Raw genomic sequence first — 17,904 nt, forward strand, 5'->3', positions numbered from 1 at the left:
TTTGGATATGTCAAGTTTGGTATGGCAGTGTGTGGGGCATCTAAATCAGTGGCCCTTTCAGAGAAAATCCTTGAGTATATACCTTCAATTCAATCAAACCTATTTGTTTATAAATTACCTAAATGATCTATAGTAATATGTTATGTAACAAAGATACTTTTTGCATGGCATAGAAGTTCTAGCATTTCCTACCCATAACCTAATGGGCTGTATTTCATACTATTAAGAGTGTGGACACACTACCCTCTGAGGACCGCTGATCGTCGTAAGGGTGACGGTTTTAGGACTGGAATGTTCAACCTCTCTGAACCCCAATTTACTTCCATGTTTATAGAAAGTACTACTTTCCTTACAGAGGAACAATGAAAATGCCATGAGATATACATATATACTGATGTGAGCACAACTATGGTGCCAGGGGCTGCAAAGTGCTGTTTACACTCCATTCTTCCTTCTCCCCACACCTCTTGCCCCAGTCTCCATTTCCTCCAGATTAGAATAACAGAATAGCCAATGCCTTTTGCTTCTTGTGTGAGCAATCTGGAGATGCATTTAAGTGGACTCCCGAGTAGCCTGAGAGCTGATTACAGGTGTGAGCAAGCACTTCATTTCACAGGCATTTGCTTGCTTACATCCCATCCCCAGGGTGAAGTGCAGAAATGCTGGTCACAAACCCTGCAGCTGGTCACTTCATTCTGCACAGGCTTAGAAAGGGTTATATACCCTCACCAGAAACACACCACACTTAACATCTAGTAAAGCAAGAGACTTCTCACAAATGAAGAAATTTTTCAAGAGGCTAATAATTCTTCAGTTCATTGAATATTATAGCAGGGATTGGGCGAGAGATGAGTTGAATACACTAAAGGTCATTACTCCAAATAAATCCCATGTGGGTCTAGATGACAAAATATCACCTCACAGCTTGAGAGTCCCCCCTAAAACACATATGAGCCACATTCATGCTATTTTAGCAACTGCCAATAGAGAAGTGGGTAAATAAGTTCATGACTGTGGCTCTTATCTCCTTGAAGAGTTCGCTTGGCACTGGTTACAAGAAGAAGGATTTGAACTTGACTCAAATCCTCTAATCCCCATCAAGGGAGTAAAAAAAATTAGAACTGGGAATTCTTCATTCTGCCCCTAGTAGAGTATAAATATGACCTAGAGATGTTAACAAAGTAGAATTAAAATCTAAACTCTGGGGGCTTCCCTGGTGGCGCAGTGGTTGAGAATCCACCTGCCAAAGCAGGAGACACGGGTTCAAGCCCTGGTCCGGGAAGATCCCACATGCTGCGGAGCAACTAAGCCTGTGCGCCACAACTACTGAGTCTGCGCTCTAGAGCCCACAAACCACAACTACTGAGCCCACGTGCCACAACTACTGAAGCCCGTGCTCCGCAACAAGGCAAACCACTGCAAGGAAGAGTAGCCCCCACTCACCACAACTAGAGAAAGCCTGCGCACAGCAACGAAGACCCAATGCAGCCAAAAATAAATAAATTTAAACTCTACTTCCATTATTTTTTTCTAGAACGATAAATTCCTATAAGTCTTTCACACTCTGAAAACCACATGCAAAATAAGCACGTATAACGCTTAGCGTCCATTTCTGAAACTGATCGAGCTGAAGCTTAAGATAAGGTGATGACAAAAAGCTACAAAAGCTTCAATTATTCACATAATCTAATGCTGCCCTCTAGTAACTCAAAAGAGAAATATTAATAAGCCTACTGGATCTAGGACTCTGAAATTTTTAGCCTTAGTATTATTTACGACAGATGATGCTGAAAAAGGAGGCCACGTAGGAAGGGTCTCCACAATTGTACAGCAATAGCTCATCTTAATAGAAAATGTTCTTTTAGAAAGATGCTGGGATACGTTAACACAATCCAGTGGGCTGCTCGAGGTCATCACCCGTAGACCTGGAAGGACCCTGAAGACACTGAAGATACCCAGCACTGGCCTGTTTGTTTGTACAGTTAAGTGGGATCTATTACTTCTCTGGGCAGAGCCAGAACCATTTTTTGTCATTGGGGTAACTTCCTTTTCTAACCTGCCATTCCTTTTCCACATTTTAGAAAGGAGGTGGGGTGAAATACATAATATAATGTCAATTTTTCCTAAGAAACATAGGGACTTAAGCAAGGTTATATTATGATTAAAGAATTACACCATCAACTGACAAACTTGGAACCTCAACTAAACTTTTAAGTTGGCGTCATGAACATTTCCAGGAAGGGGAGTGGCTAGTAACTAGTAGGACAAGCATACCAGGTTTCCATATGCCCCCTTCCCCACAAAGTAACAGTGACAATCATCTGAAGTACTAAGTCCAGAAAAGTCTTTTCACTTCCACAACTACCTTTTCTAGGAAAACCTGAAGGTTCAAAATTTATACCATTAGATTCCAAGGTTCTCATAAATGTGGACTGACCTCCATGGCTCATCAGAACCTCTGTTAGCTGATACCCAGAAACACAAGAGAGATCTATGCTGGGAAAGGGGGAAATACTAATCAGGGTTAACTGTGAAACAGGAGACTGACTACCTGTATTATTTTGGGCTACAGACAGGTGTTTCCAATCTCTCATGTTGGGTCTTAAAAGAAAGGCACCCAAATTAGCGTGTGTGTAGGTGGAGAGGGAAGAACCACATACACTTAGTTTCAAACAAAAGTTACTATGGGTTTTTATTAAAACATTTCTGGTAACTTAAATAAGCACAGCTGGCTCAATATATCATTATCCTCATACTATCACTCATTCTGGAAAGTTCCTGAGAAGATTTATCAGGATGGGTTTCTCTTGTGGCTCAACTGGATCTGAGGAAAGAACAGAAGAAAATATGTACTTGATTTACAGTCACTGGTGACCAACAAACAACATGCACTGGCACTGCCGTCTTGGAAGGCAAGGCAGCTGGACTGCTTTCCCCTCCTGGCTAATGTTTTGCTCAAAATTCCGCCACCTTCAAAAATTCTTTCCCCTAATTAAGTCTACATGCACTCCCAGAGTCTCTCCTCAACATTTATGAATCTCAGAGAAGACCAAATTAGTCAACTGTGATGAACAGCCGGTTGCAGCTCCACCTCAGAACCACCACCATATCTCAGGTGAAAAACAAAGCCATGGGATAAGAAGCAAGTCCGACTGTTTTAAATACCAAAAGCAGCAATTGGAGGAAGGCACAAATCTTGTACCTGGAAGTCAAAAGGTACAAACGTCCAGTTATAAGATAAATAAGTACTAAGGATGGGATGTACAACATGATAAATATAACGAACACTGCAGTGTGTTATACAGGAAAGTGGTTAAGAGAGTAAAACCTAGGACTTCTCACCACACAGAAAGAAGTTTTTCTCTATTTCTTTAATTTTTATCTATACGAGATGAAGGATATTCACTAAACTTATTGTGGTAATCATTTCATGACGTATGTGAGTCAAACCATTATGCTGTACACCTGAAACTTATACGGTGCTGTATGCCAATTATATCTCAATGAAACTGGAAGAAAAAGAAATACATATATGGCGTATATGTGTACATATACGCATATGCCAAATATATATACTATATGTGGCAGCAAAACTAATGACCAACCATTAACTAGCTACAAGGCAAGCCACTTATAATCTCTCAAGAAACACACAAAATAAAAGGGTTTCAGCTTACGGAAGCTCTAATTATATCTGGAGATACTTATCTCTCTCAGTTAAGTCTCTTCTCCTTTGTGGATTAAATATTCAGTCATTATAATTTTGATGACCATTAGGGACACAATATTAAAGATCTGCCCTCAGAAGAACAGAGCCAGACTGTTGTGATTTGGGATAAAAAATTCCCAAGGAAGGTTCAAGTCCAGCTAGGCTCTTCCTGATCTATATCCATCCCACTCCCTTAACTGAAGGCAGAGCAACCCAGAGGCAAAGAAACAAACATCAGTTAATATGGTCCCTCTGCCAATTGACAGCAATGGGTGTAACCTTAAAACTTTGTAGGATGAAAAAAAAGTGAAAGATTTTCTTACTTCAAATAATCTCTTTAAAAGTCTGAGTAATGATGCAACCTGAAAAAGTAAAAGACAAATCATCAAAACAATTTTGTGATTACCCAGGATACCGTCAATCAGATCACAGAATGACATTAAGGAAGACTTCAGGTGCGGAAATGTAATCACAATCACTCTCACTAGGCAGCTAGGTTACTCCTCAAGCTGACATTCTGAAGTATCCTAATGCTAATACCTCAGATTTTAGATAAAAGCCATCAGCTTGCTCCAAAGCATTACATCAGGGTCTATGAAATACCTGATCAGCCACATCCAACAGAAATGCTGTCAGTCCAACCCACATGCTAGAAACAGTCTCAATAGAGACCAATGCCCTGGTGAAAACTCTAATAAGCTTTGGGGCTTAAGAAAAGAAAAAAATCAGTTATAATAAACCAAAGCTTTGGAAGAGAATTCCTAAGTTCAGTAAGAATCTGCTTCCTTTTATAAAATCCAAACGGAAAGAATCACTCCAAAAATGACATGAAATGACAATGACGGCATTATCCTCTTCCCGGGACCACCCAACCACTCTCCTTTCAAAGTAAGTGAAACTGTAAGCCGTACTATCGTTTGCTACGTGCTCTTTTCAAAACCAATTTGTATTCCTCCTCTTCTTCACCCCAGATTTCAGTTTCTTTGAAAGCAGGCCTTCCCTGAAGCATACAAACATAAACACAGGGTTCTATGCAACGTTCACTGCCAACACACGGGAGCAAGGAAAGGTGGCTATTATTTTTAAGTCACAGGTTCTCCCCCAGAGCTACCCTGTCACCTGTATCTTCTAGCAACAGTGTAATTAGATTTATTTGTTCTTGCTTTATAGCCAAGCAGGCTGAGCACAGAAAAGAACCTGCACAGAGCACAGGCTTTTGGTACCTTTGTAGTTAACATCCTTATTTACAGCTTACAGCTGCAGGAAAAGAAATACCTCTTAAAAAAAATCACTTAAATCTAGTGGAATAAATAGAGCACCGTCAAGTCAACAAAGGCCAATCTACACATAAGGCACCAAGAAAGTGGCAGTATTATTAAAGTGGCCACTTTCCCTCAATTTGACATTTTCAAAATACAGCTTCCCCCTCTCCTCCAAAAATTCCCCAAGTAAATTTTCTGCTAGAAAAATCTTCTGGTAGAAAAATGCACATTTTTTTCAGATATGACGATGGGAGTCGACTATAAACACTCTATAATTTATCAGTTAATAAATCTTAATTAGTAAACTACAGATCTAATAAATTATACATAATTACAGACTTGAGAATGTAACAACTTTATCTTCACATTTTCAAAAGAAGCTGAGACTTCTTTCTGACTTCTAAACATAAACAATACCTACCTATACATCAGGGCCTTGCCCTTTTCATTCCCCAAGGCAAAATAACCACTTCTGGGAGAAAAATCCATAGTATGAACAAGAGAAATATTCTTCTTTTTAACAACTGGGAAGTTTGAAAATACTGTACAGGAAGGAAGGTGGACCTGCAGGAAATAATAAAAAGCTTTAAACTACAACAACTGGGAGCTCATCTTTCTTAAATTTTAGTCTTCATTCTGTCATTTTGCTGGAACAAAAAGTTCATTTTGGGGCTTCCCTGGTGGCGCAGTGGTTGAGAGTCCGCCTGCCGATGCAGGGGACAGGGGTTTGTGCCCCGGTCCAGGAGGATTCCACATGCTGCGGAGCGGCTGGGCCTGTGAGCCATGGCCGCTGAGCCTGCGTGTCCCGAGCCTGTCCTCTGCAACCAGAGATGCCACAACAGTGAGAGGCCCGTGTACCTCAAAAAAAAAAAAAAAAAATTCCTTTTGATTGTAGCACACATCAAGTACAGTTCTCTTAATACAGCAAAGTGTTCCAAAATTAAAATTTGATTCTCAATGTGCTATTAACTGAGAAGGAAGGGAAGGAAGAGAAGTGCTTTCTTGATGCTGCATTAAAATGTAGCATCTAGCATGGTGCCTGGGAAGGTCAAACGAATAAGTGAATGAATAAAGTGAAAAGTCAACAGTAGAGCCCATTAATGCTCTAACTTAATAACCACAGTAAAGGATACTAAAATTTGATCACAAGGAACAGGTACTTCAAACATTATGAAGAGTTTGAATCTAAGACAAAGTCATAACAAATCTTCCAATATCATGTAACTCCCTTTTTTTCACTTTTATTTCTCAGTTTTGTGGTATATTCTTTGCCTCTTGCAATCTCTCCTTGAGGAGGGCTAAACCATGAAAACCTAGTTCATCAAGTGAAACTGTGTTCTGATTGAGAAAGAGCCAAAGCTCACCTCAAGGCCAGGTCTCTTTCTCCAGGAAAGTCTACTTGGGAGAAAACAGGCCCAGGTAGAGCCTGTTTTCCCCCAAGTAGGCAAGACAAGTCCTAGGCAAGACAAGTCTTCGTCCAATTTGTGGATAAATAAAACCCAAGCACGGAAGCTGTTACCTTAAGCAGATTAGGATTTTAACAAACTCATTTTCACACATTCTCTAGCTCTTCCAAGAAATACACCACCTTCATACTCACACACAGAATTATCATTCAGCTATTAATCATGGTAGTCTATCATCCTTCACACTTTTAGATGAGACTTTAAACCACCCAATCAAGGTGATTTTCATAGGCAAGTACCAGGTAAAACCCACTGTTAGATACACCTGTCTATTACACTGGTTTCAGTCAGTCCCTAGGCCCTACCTCCCCGATAAATGCCTACTGACCATTTTTTGTCAAGAAAGTAAAGTTTACAGTGAATCTCCAAGCCATTTTGAATTATTTTCAACTTCTCTGGGAAGCAGGCTCCGCCTGCACAGCCTGGCATCAATGCAAAGGCATTAGAAGTGGTCTTGATCCATTAAAGCTAAGAAGTTCACAAAAGTTGGGGCACAAGACACAAAGCAATTTTTTTTTTTTTTTTTGCGGTACGCGGGCCTCTCACTGCCGTGGCCTCTCCCGTTGTGGAGCACAGGCTCCGGACGCGCAGGCTCAGCGGCCATGGCTCACGGGCCCAGCCGCTCCGCGGCATGTGGGATCTTCCCGGACCGGGGCACGAACCCGTGTCCCCTGCATCGGCAGGCGGACTCTCAACCACTGTGCCACCAGGGAAGCCCACAAAGCAATTTTTTAAAGTTCATTTTTACCAGAAGGTAGCTGTGTATTTTTCTAGCTAAATAAACAGAACAATTCTGTTACCAAAATTATCAGAAATACTACAGTAAATACAAACACAAAGTTTATGATGTAAATGGAGTCTCTTTAGATGTGGTGCCTTGTGCAACAAATAACCTACACAACCGTACACAGCGGCCATGGCTTCACACGACAAGCTGATGTGTTCTTCCTGATGGAGGATAAATACCAACTTATAGACAATTTAATTTTAAATTTTATCTCCCCTTACTGACTTGGATATCAGGGGCAAAAAACATGTTTATGCCCTCCTAAAAGACTCAACTGTAACTATTCCCCAGTGTTTTTAGTACATCTTCCCTCAGACCAATGACCCCCACCTGGTTAGAACTCAGCTGTGCTCTAACCTCTCTTTATGACCCCTGTATTAAAAGCTGTAATTGAACTAGTAAGAAAAAGTCCCATAAAAACCCAACTTCTGGGCTTCCCTGGTGGCACAGTGGTTGAGAGTCCGCCTGCCGATGCAGGGGACACGGGTTCGTGCCCCGGTCTGGGAAGATCCTACCTCCCGCAGGGCAGCTGCGCTCGTGAGCCATGGCCACTGAGCCTGCACGTCCGGAGCCTGTGCTCCACAACGGGAGAGGCCACAACAGTGAGAGGCCCGCGTACCACACACACACACACAAAAACAACAAAACTTCTTTAATTCAGAAAGTTCCCTTTATCTCCAATGTAATTTCTGTATTACATTTAAGGGTCCAGATACCAAAATTCAACAAATAAAAGGTCTCTCATCCTTAATTTAATGGATAAGGAGTTTCACAACTTCTACCACATCCAAGATTGTAGATGTAACAACAATTTAACTTCTGAGTCTCTGACTGGTGCAATGGCTTAGATTTATATTCACTGCTTTGTGCTGGAATAACAGAACTCTTTGGATCACTATAAGAGATTGCATTTAATGACACTACCAATGTTTCACTGAGGCATTCTGAAGCTATGCCCGGCTTCTTTCCATTAGATATTATGGTTGACTACCATTTAAAAAATGGTAGTTGAAAAAAAAAAAAAGGGAGTTGGCTGTTACTAATGAATTCCTTGTGTGATTTTGCCACAATAAAAAACCACAAATGCTGCCATGATCACTGAAGCAAACTAGGCAGAACTAACTACTAGGCATCTGGCAGAATACATTATGTCAACAGAGATAGATCCCATGGTTTTCTAAAACAGCTTACTACCATTAAAATGATAAAAGGTTAATATGTACTAGTCCACCACTACCATTACAGGAGCGGAGATTTTAAAGCTGACTTGAATTAGGATCCTCTCATTTATCAAATGATTCATTCAAGAGGCAATAAAACACAATGCTATATTTTCCAACCACTTTTTCCAGCAGAACTCTTTCTTCCCTCAAAGAAAATCTTATGCAAAATGCCAATACATACCACAAGTAATACTGAAGCTGCTCTATATAATACAGGGAGGAGCTTAGTCTCCTACTTGCCCTACTTACCATCTGAAGTCCTATACACATTCTAGGGCTCTGAGGAATTTAGTCAGAAAACCATTAAAATGTTAGAAAGAATATGGAATCTAGCATCACAGTTCACTGCCTTTTACTAGCTGCTGACTTGGGGTGAGCCAATCCTCTGAGGACTGTTATTTGGCTCAAACTATTTCTGTACAATTCTTTTACAAATCTTTGTAAACTATACATTAAACAAAGCTGATGAAGTGTGCAAGGTTTACTTGCTGAGTAAGCAAGATAAACATAAGAATCTCTGTAAAGTGCTTATGGTGTACACTTAACAATAGCACAGTGTAACGCTGCCATTCACAGTTCTATGCCATCTGTATACCTGGCCCACAGCCAGTAACTGTGGAATGAATGAAGAAATTGGTTCTGCCTGAAGGGTAGGAAACTGCACACAGATGGAGTGACATTTAAGCTGAACTCTGAGGCTGGGCAGAAGAGAGCCAACACTGGCCCGAGGCTGCCATCCTTAGAAAGGCCCACTTGCAACTGGCTCTTAGATGGAGTCTGGGAACGTGACTGGCATACAGGTTCCTACACACATGGGAAACTTTCCCTAAATGATAAGGACAGCTCACTGTGCCTAAATGATTTGTCTAATGTGGTTTATGCTGAACACTTGCCTTTCTTCTGGGAGCCTTTACTTTGGGTACCTCCTAGGCAAAGGGTACCTACATGATCAACCCCCAATAAAAACCTTGGGCACTGAGTCTCTAACGAGCTTCTCTGGCAGAAAACACTTAACACATGTTGTCACAACTTGCTGTTGGAGGAATTAAATGTGTCCTATGTGACTTGCACTGGGAGAGGACTTGTATTAAATGTGTCCTATGTGACCTGCACTAGGAGAGGACTCTTGGAAGCCTGTGCCTGTTTCTTCCAGGCTTCACCCCATGCACCTTTTCCTTTTACTGATTTTGCTTTGTATCCTTTCCCTGTAATTATTCTTAGCCATGAGTATGACTATATTCTGAGTCCTGTGAGTCCTTTTATTTACTATTCTATTCACCAAACCTGGGGGAAGTCCTGGGGACCCCTGGCACAGAGCTATCTTCACAAATAACTATCCAGCTATTTAAATTGCAATCTTTTTACACAATTTATTTTCAAGCTCAATTTATTTTCAAAAATTAAGAATTGCCTCCACTCCATTATGACACCAGGCCTAAAAAAGTAGATGAAGAAAGAAAACTAGGGATTTCCCCAGTGGCGCAGTGGTTAAGAATCCGCCTGCCAATGCAGGGGGCACAGGTTCGATCCCTGGTCCGGGAAGGTCCCACATGCCGTGGAGCAACTAAGCCCGTGCGCCACAACGTCTGAGGCTGCGCTCTAGAGCTCACGAGCCACAACTACTGAGCCTGTGTGCCATAACTACTGAAGCCCGTGCACCTAGAGTCCGTGCTCCACAACGAGACGCCACCTCAATGAGAAGCCTGTGCACCGCAACTAGACAAAGACTGTGCACGGCAACGAAGACCCAATGCAGCCAAAAATAAATGAATGAATACATTAATTTTTTTAAAAGTACACTATAGAGGAATGAAGTGTTTGCTTTAAACATATTCCTTCATGTATATGCTGGAAGAAACCTCTGAAAATGAAGACTACCACTTAAGACACGCTAGGAATGGACAGCACAGCTTTCCCAAAAGAACTGACATAATACAAATTTGGTGGCTACTGCTAGTCATTTCTATAATAACACCCAAAAGCTACAATATAAGGAATTTCTACATCAAAAGAGGCTACTCTTTTCAAAATAATACAACACTTTCCTATTATCTTTCCATGTTTTCAACTTTAAATTTTAAAATTATCAATGCTAAAAGGAAAGGGTAAAGAAATATTACCAATCTGACTGCTTCTTTCATTTTTTCTGAAGCAATTGCCAAGATTTCTGTAGTAGGATTGAAGGTCAGAGAAGTAGCACCTGTAACCAAGTTCATTACAGCTTTTATTGGCTTTGGGTTTGCTTCTTGGAGACAAGAATCTTGATTGTATATGTTTACCACTCCACAATTAGAACTGCAAAGAGAAAAAGGAATACAACAGATTAAAAACAAGCAAAAGAGTTTTCACAACCTAAGTGAATAAAGATTTAACCCCCCAAACTGATATTTACAGGAATCGTATTGTGTTACACAGGGACCATGGGCTGGAGAGTTCATCCCAAGGCAAAAGCTAGACACAGTCTATCAGTTCTACTGTAGTCTTACTGCACTCTCGTTAACTCTGGCAGCTTTTTAATTACTAGCCTAGCTAGAAAATCCTACAAAGCATAAAATCTTCATTATTCATTCCTTCAATAAATATTTACTGAATTTCAACTCTATGCCAGGCACTATTTAAGTGCCTGGGATGCAAAGGTGAACAAAAGAGAGTAAGACTGGCACTCTCATGGTATTTATGGCCAACCTAACATCCTAATATGCGAATGAGAGCTGTCCTTCCCCTATCTAAATAGGTCTCCTCCTTTCCTTTTTTATTCTATTCTATTTATGAGAACTTCCAAAACAGTGCTGAACAACAGCTGTAACAGCAAGCATATTAATTTTTTGCTCTACCAGGAATATCTACAGTCAAGAGTTATGGAAATGATCATCCACTCCAAGTTTACTGAAACATTTACCAGCAATGAATTATGCCCAATATTCATAAAAAGTAGATCTTAATGGCTTTAACAGAATCATCCACAGAAAAGAACTTTCAGTAAACTTTTTTGCCCTCAGTGTTCAGACAACCTAATGTTATGGGCATCATTTATAAGGAATAAGAATAAGGTACTTGTAATTCATAGATACTTAATTCAAACTTAATTAGCAAATGCAACATCAACCTGAAAGATGCAAGGAATTAAGCCTCAAACTAACAAGGGCGACACACATGTGTTCCACTAAGTGTTCTCTCATTCCTGTACTCATTCTCACTTAAACTTACTGCCTACAGTGAACCAGGCACAGCGCATACACAAGACAAATTCAGTTCACATACAAGATTCCACAGCTTGAAATTATAGCCAACACACAAATAGTATGTTAGATTTAGTGCTTTAAAGTCTTCAAACTGCTTACATATACGGTTTCTGATATATATTTCATATACATTAAGAACGCCTTAATTTAAGGACAGCTAACTCTGTATAGTCCATATTAACCACTCAGGAGAAACAATATATATCCTGGGTTTATATGATTTTGTTATGGACTGAACGTCTGTGTCCCACTAAAATTCTTATGTTGAAATCTTAATCCGAAATGTAATGGTATTAGGAGGTGAGCCTTTGGGAGGTAATTAGGTCATGAATGGGATTAGGGACTTTATAAAAGTGACCCCAGCGGCTCTCTCTCTCTCTCTCTTTTCACACTGTGGGGTCACAGCAAGAAGCCAGCCTATTGCAACCTGGGAAGAAGGCCCTCACCAAGGACCCAAGCATGCTGGCAACCTGATTTCAGACTTCCAGTCTCCAGAAATATGAGACATAAGTTTCTGTTGATTATAAGCCACCAGTCTACGGTACTTTGTTACAACAACCTAAGATAAAATTTATGTTTTCCTTATTTATATTTTTGACTTGGATCAAAATATCTATTCACTGCACTTATCTTATACTAAATCTCTTTTCTTGCTGAAAACTAATTTATGCCTAAATCCATCTTAATTAAAGACGGGAAGTTATAATCCATATACTCTCTTCTAAATATCAATTTTAGATCAAATCTTATCCTCATGAACATCAGAGTACCCTTAAATATAGCCTATGTTGCTTAGATGTGTGGAACAAAAATGGTACAAGTTAATCATTCTGATATATGGAAACACAGTGGTATTTGTGCTAAAATATATTGATAACTGATTCTAATATGCTACTGAGAGTGGTTATTTATTGAATGATATCTATATAACCAGCAATATGCAAACTGTCACAGGAACACAGAATATCAGAAGGAATTTAACCCCAGAAAAAATACGCCTGCAAGAAATACCCAGAAATACAGGAGAACATAAGCTAAGCTCTTTACGTGATCTAGAACCTCAAAGAAGGGAAAAATCAATATGAGGTGAAGTTGCTCCAGTGAAGCTTTGTGGAAGAGGTAGGTAAGACGTGAGATGGAGAAGGGAGATATAAGCTTAAAGAAACAAACAAAGAGCAACAACAACTAAAACCGGGTATCGTAAGTGGAAGAACAGGACCAAAGGGAGAAAGGAGCTCACCCCCGAACTCCAAACTAAAGAAGCAGACATGACTGTTAGCTTTCCACCCTCAACCACAGTTGATTGGACTAGAAGCAGGTTCTTGACTCAAGAAGCCAATCCATTAGCAGATCAGCAACCACGACGTATCCTGGTACACAAAAACCTTCCCCAACAGGAATGAGGGCAATTAACCACATCAACCTACCTCTCTAGTGTCTCTCTCACCTCATTTACCCCCATGGACCATCAGTGTCTTTAATTCCACTCACTTCTAACTGCTTGTGGAACAGCCCCGTGACACGCCTAACTCTGGCACGCCTCCCTCCTCCACCCTCATTCTTTGGACAACTCCACTCTTCTGGCTGTCTTGGCCTGGAGCCTGATGTCACTGCTTCTCTCCCATCCCAAGTTTCTAAGCAGTTATGGCATACGTTACAAGCATTGTTTACCTATCTCCCTATTCTCATTCCCACCCTTACTACTTAATGCCTGGATTATTGCAATGACCTCAAGGCTCATCTACCTGCACCTCTATTCCCCTTCTAAAGGCTGTCATGCAAATTATCTGCTTCAAACTCTAAAATTCAAATATCATCATGATTCTCCTCTGCTTAAAAACCCTTAACTGTTTCTCTTTCCACTTAATAAAATGTCCATCTTCTCTGACACAGCATGAAAGACCTTTCTACAAGTTATCCCCTGACTGCTTACCTTTGTAGCCTAGCCCCCCCTTAAGAGTCATCCCACCCAGACTCCTCTCAGAACACACACCTGAATTTTCTCATCCTTTCCACTATCTGCAATGTCTTTTTCTGAACCCCACCTGGCCCTCAAAATGGCCAGCTCAAGTGCCAATATGCCCCAAAACCTTTTCCAGACAGACGTTCAACAATAACAGCCTTCACCATTCCTGACATTCTTAAAATTAAAACACTGCATCTCAACTGCAGCCCTTAAGACGTCTCGCCTTGTAAACAGAGATACATGTATGCATGTCCTCACATAAGATCATAAACTATGACAAGGTGATGATGCACAGTTCTATCCCACAATCCCCAGCTCAATGCTCAATAAATGTTTTTGTGAATGAGGAAACTGAAGCAAAAACGTATCCCTGAATAAAACAGGTTTTCCTTGCATTATAATGCATACATGTCCTGAACAATATCTAGATGAAGCAAAATGAAACCCATTTTATATGTTCAATGAGAGTACTAAAATTAAAGAACTATTAATTCCAGGCCCTAAATCATAACAAATTTCATACTTTTCTATAGCCCTGAATTATTCAGTATTCTTTTAAAATAAAATCAAAAATACTTGGGGGTGGCAGTGTGGAAGGAACACAGAACTGGAAACTAGGTAACATGAGTGCCAGATCCAGCTCTGCCAATAACTAGTCTGATGAGTAACAACACTTAAATTACCTAACTCATAGACCTCAGTTTCCTTATCAATAAAATGACTGGATTAGACTGGCACTACTCAGTATAACTTTCTGTGATTATGGAAATACTCTATAGCTGTGCTGCTCAATATGATAGCCACCAGACACATGTGGCTACTGAATACATAAAATGTGGCCAGTGTCATCAAGGAACTAGATTTTTTTAATTTTAATTAATTTAAAATTAAATAGCACATGTGGCTAGAAGTTACCGTGATGGATGTGCAGAATTAGACTAAGACACCAGCAAGAAATTAAAAACAGATATACAAACAAATGGAAAGATAACAGAAAAGGGACAATCATCATCAGAATAAACTAATACTGAAAATACCTTAGAAGGAGAAACTTTTTGTTAGCTTTAAGTTACAAAAGACTAGTTTCCACATTCTCCCAATCCAGGTAGATTACTGAAATCACAAAAATCCTGAAGCAAAGTTTTAAGCTAAGGGTTTAAAACACAGATTTAAGTAGGAAAAATAGCAATCTAAGGTATATTTAGACATTTTAAAAGATAAAAGATAAAGCTATATAAAAGCTGAAGCACAGAATGTTTGAAGCTGATTTTCCAAAGGGATTATACACATGGCACAAAAGGATTCATTCTCAAGACAAACTGGACTAAATGTTCTTTATTTCTTGTAAGACTCCTTAATTTGCAAAACTCCTAGTGATTGTACCATTTTATATTTAAACACATCAACACACAGAGATGTACCTTTAAAAAGGCAGTAGAACTCAACCATAACCAACCATGAAATGTGGCCATCTGCAACAACATGGATGGACTTGCAGGACATTAAGCTGAGCGAAATAAGTCAGAGAGACAAATACTGTATGACACTTATATGTGGAATCTAAAAAATACAACAAACTCGTAAATGTAACAAAAAAGAAACAGACACAGATATAGAGAACAAACTAGTGGTTACCAGTGGGGTGAGGGAAGAGGGTAGGGGCAATATAGGGGTAGGGGTTTAAGAGGCACAAACTATTATGTATAAAATAAGCTACAAGGATATATTGTACAACACAGGAAATATAGCCGATATTCTAATAACTATAAATGGAGTATAAACTTTAAAACTGTGAATCACTATACTGTACATCTGTAACTTACATAATATTGCATATCAACTATACTTCAATAAAATAAAATAATCCACACAAAACTATAATTCAAAAAGATACATGCACTCCTATGCCTTGAGCAGCTCTATGTACAATAACCAAGACACAGAAGCAACCTAAATGTCCGTCAACAGATGAATGGATATGGATGTGGTATATATTTATATTCAATGAAGTATTACTCAGCCATAAAAAAGAATAAAATAATGCCATTTGCAGCAACATGGATGGACCCAGAGATTATCATATTAAGTAAAGTAAGTCACAAAGAGAAAGACAAATACCGTATTATATCACTTATATATGTGGAATCTAAAATACGACACAAATGAACATATCTACAAAACAGAAACAGACTCACAGACATAGAGAACAGACCTGTGGTTGGGGGTGGTGGGGAGGGGTGGGAGTGTGGGATTAGCAGAGGCAAACTATTAGATATAGGATGGATAAACAACAAGGTCCTACTGCATAGCAAAGGGAGCTATAGTCAATATCCTGGGATAAACCATAATGGAAAAGAATATGAAAAAGAATATATATGTATAACTGAGTCACTTTACTGTACAGCAGAAATTAACACACCATTGTAGATCAACTGTACTTCAATAAAATTTTTAAAAAGAAAACAAACAAACAAAAATTTTAAAGGTTAAAAGCTCAGGCTCTGGAGCCAGACTATTTGTAAGCTTGGGTATGCCACTTACTGTCTGACCCTAACCAAGTTACTTAACTCGCAGTGCCTCAGCTTCCCCACCTGTAAAGCAGGGATCATAGTACCAATATCATGGAGTAGGAAATGAGAATTAAGTTAGATTATATATGAAAAAATATCTATATATATATTTACATACACACATCCATACGTAGCTTTTATACACACACACACACACACACACACACACACACAATACACATATACAACTATATATGAAAAACAGTGCTTGGCAGATACTAAGTGCTGAAAAAATTTGCTATTAATATTATAAATCTTTTTATTGTAATTATTATTCAGAGCACAGTTTAAGACTATTTAGATGGAAACTAGTAAAAAGACAATCTTAATTTGTGTATTTTTAAGAAGGTAATGAAGACTAAAGTCAACAAGTATCTAACCACCTGAAAGAACTTTGATGAGAAAATATAAAAACAGGTATTTTTATGGCTTTGACCAACAGTTCTCAAAATACAAAGAGCCCGAAGTGGTTTGTTTATAGGTTGCACACCCCCAGTCAAGGCAGAAGCCCAAGACAGTGATATTCCATGACTGCAGCACAAGACGCTCCTAACTTCTTCACTGTAAAGCAGCGAAAATAAAGCAACAGCAACAAGATAAAGGGGATTCTCCAAGTCACCTTATGGGGCCACCTGAATTTAGTGAGCTATCTTCTGAAGTCTATGTATTCAAAGAGCTGTCACATGCAAAGGAGAGAATACGCCAGGTCTCAACTTCCCATTCTTCAATATACAGTGCTTTGTAATACATAGCCAGCATTCAAATATTTTTTTTTTTTTTACTGACTGACTTCTAGACTAGATAGGAAGTCACAAAACACAGTACTGCATATACAGAAGATGCAGCAAAGGTACAACTTAACTAAGATTCTACCCAGTAGAGCGAGAAGGGCACTGCACCTGGAAAAGTAAGACTGCAGGCTTCAAGATCCCTCCTTATCAATGATTTCAGTTGTCTTACAGAACGCTTCAGAGCATCAGCTCCCCCGACCTATAAGGAAGGGTTAGTCCCTAATGATTTCCCAAATATGTCCTAACACTGATGTACAAATTAATGTGAAAACTTTCTAAAAATATGCAGCAATCCTTATATTAACCAAAGCCATAAAAAAAGATACTGTAAACTAAAAGACCTCTCTATTTACAACATTCTTAGTTTCCCTATTTCCCTATCAGAGCAAAGCGGTAAATCAAAAGCATCCATTTTATGCCAGGACACTGAGAAGAGTTAGTAGACACTATCAGATGAATTCTGAGATCAAGGGAGGAGTTAATTCCCAGCAGCAAAGTCCAGGATAGAGAAATTTCACACCAGTACATGGAGAGGGGAAAGAGAGGGAGGTGGGAGGAAGGGAAGGAGCAGCCAGCCAACCAGTCAAGCGAGTTCAGTTTCTCCTACCTCTGCCCTGATTCCACCACTAGCTCTTCCCCGCCTGTCTGATAACACGGGAAATTCCTCTAACAAGGGTTAAGGCCTTTCTTTCCAGGTTTAACAATAAAAACCTAATAATGGTCTTTGACCAAGCACATCAGAATTCAATTACACTGAAAGGCAATTAAAATCAAATGAGTTTAAACGACTAATACTAGATTCTTTCCTCTTTGGGCTCTTCAAAGGGGATTAATAAAAAGTGATACAAAAAAGAGAGGCAAGGACTAGAAAAAGATTAACTTCACAGA

The 17,904-nt window shown here is 39.4% G+C and overlaps 1 protein-coding gene across 2 annotated transcripts in view; it reads right to left on the reverse strand.

The window, feature by feature from the left end:
- Positions 1-2,666: 2,666 nt before the first annotated feature.
- The window catches only part of UTP18 (UTP18 small subunit processome component), a 41,959-nt gene continuing 26,721 nt past the window's right edge, over positions 2,667-17,904 (reverse strand). For both annotated transcript variants that reach the window (XM_082604454.1, XM_082604453.1), the window contains 4 exons: positions 10,568-10,742; positions 5,393-5,535; positions 4,033-4,071; positions 2,667-2,824 (listed from right to left, as the gene is read on the reverse strand). In XM_082604454.1, coding sequence (XP_082460580.1) covers positions 4,047-4,071; positions 5,393-5,535; positions 10,568-10,742 — 343 coding nt within the window. In that variant the 3' untranslated portion in view covers positions 2,667-2,824; positions 4,033-4,046. The remainder of the gene's footprint in view (positions 2,825-4,032; positions 4,072-5,392; positions 5,536-10,567; positions 10,743-17,904) is intronic.

This window comes from Mesoplodon mirus (genome assembly GCF_964341445.2).
Source record: "Mesoplodon mirus genome assembly, chromosome: 18".
Classification (NCBI taxonomy): domain Eukaryota; kingdom Metazoa; phylum Chordata; class Mammalia; order Artiodactyla; family Ziphiidae; genus Mesoplodon; species Mesoplodon mirus.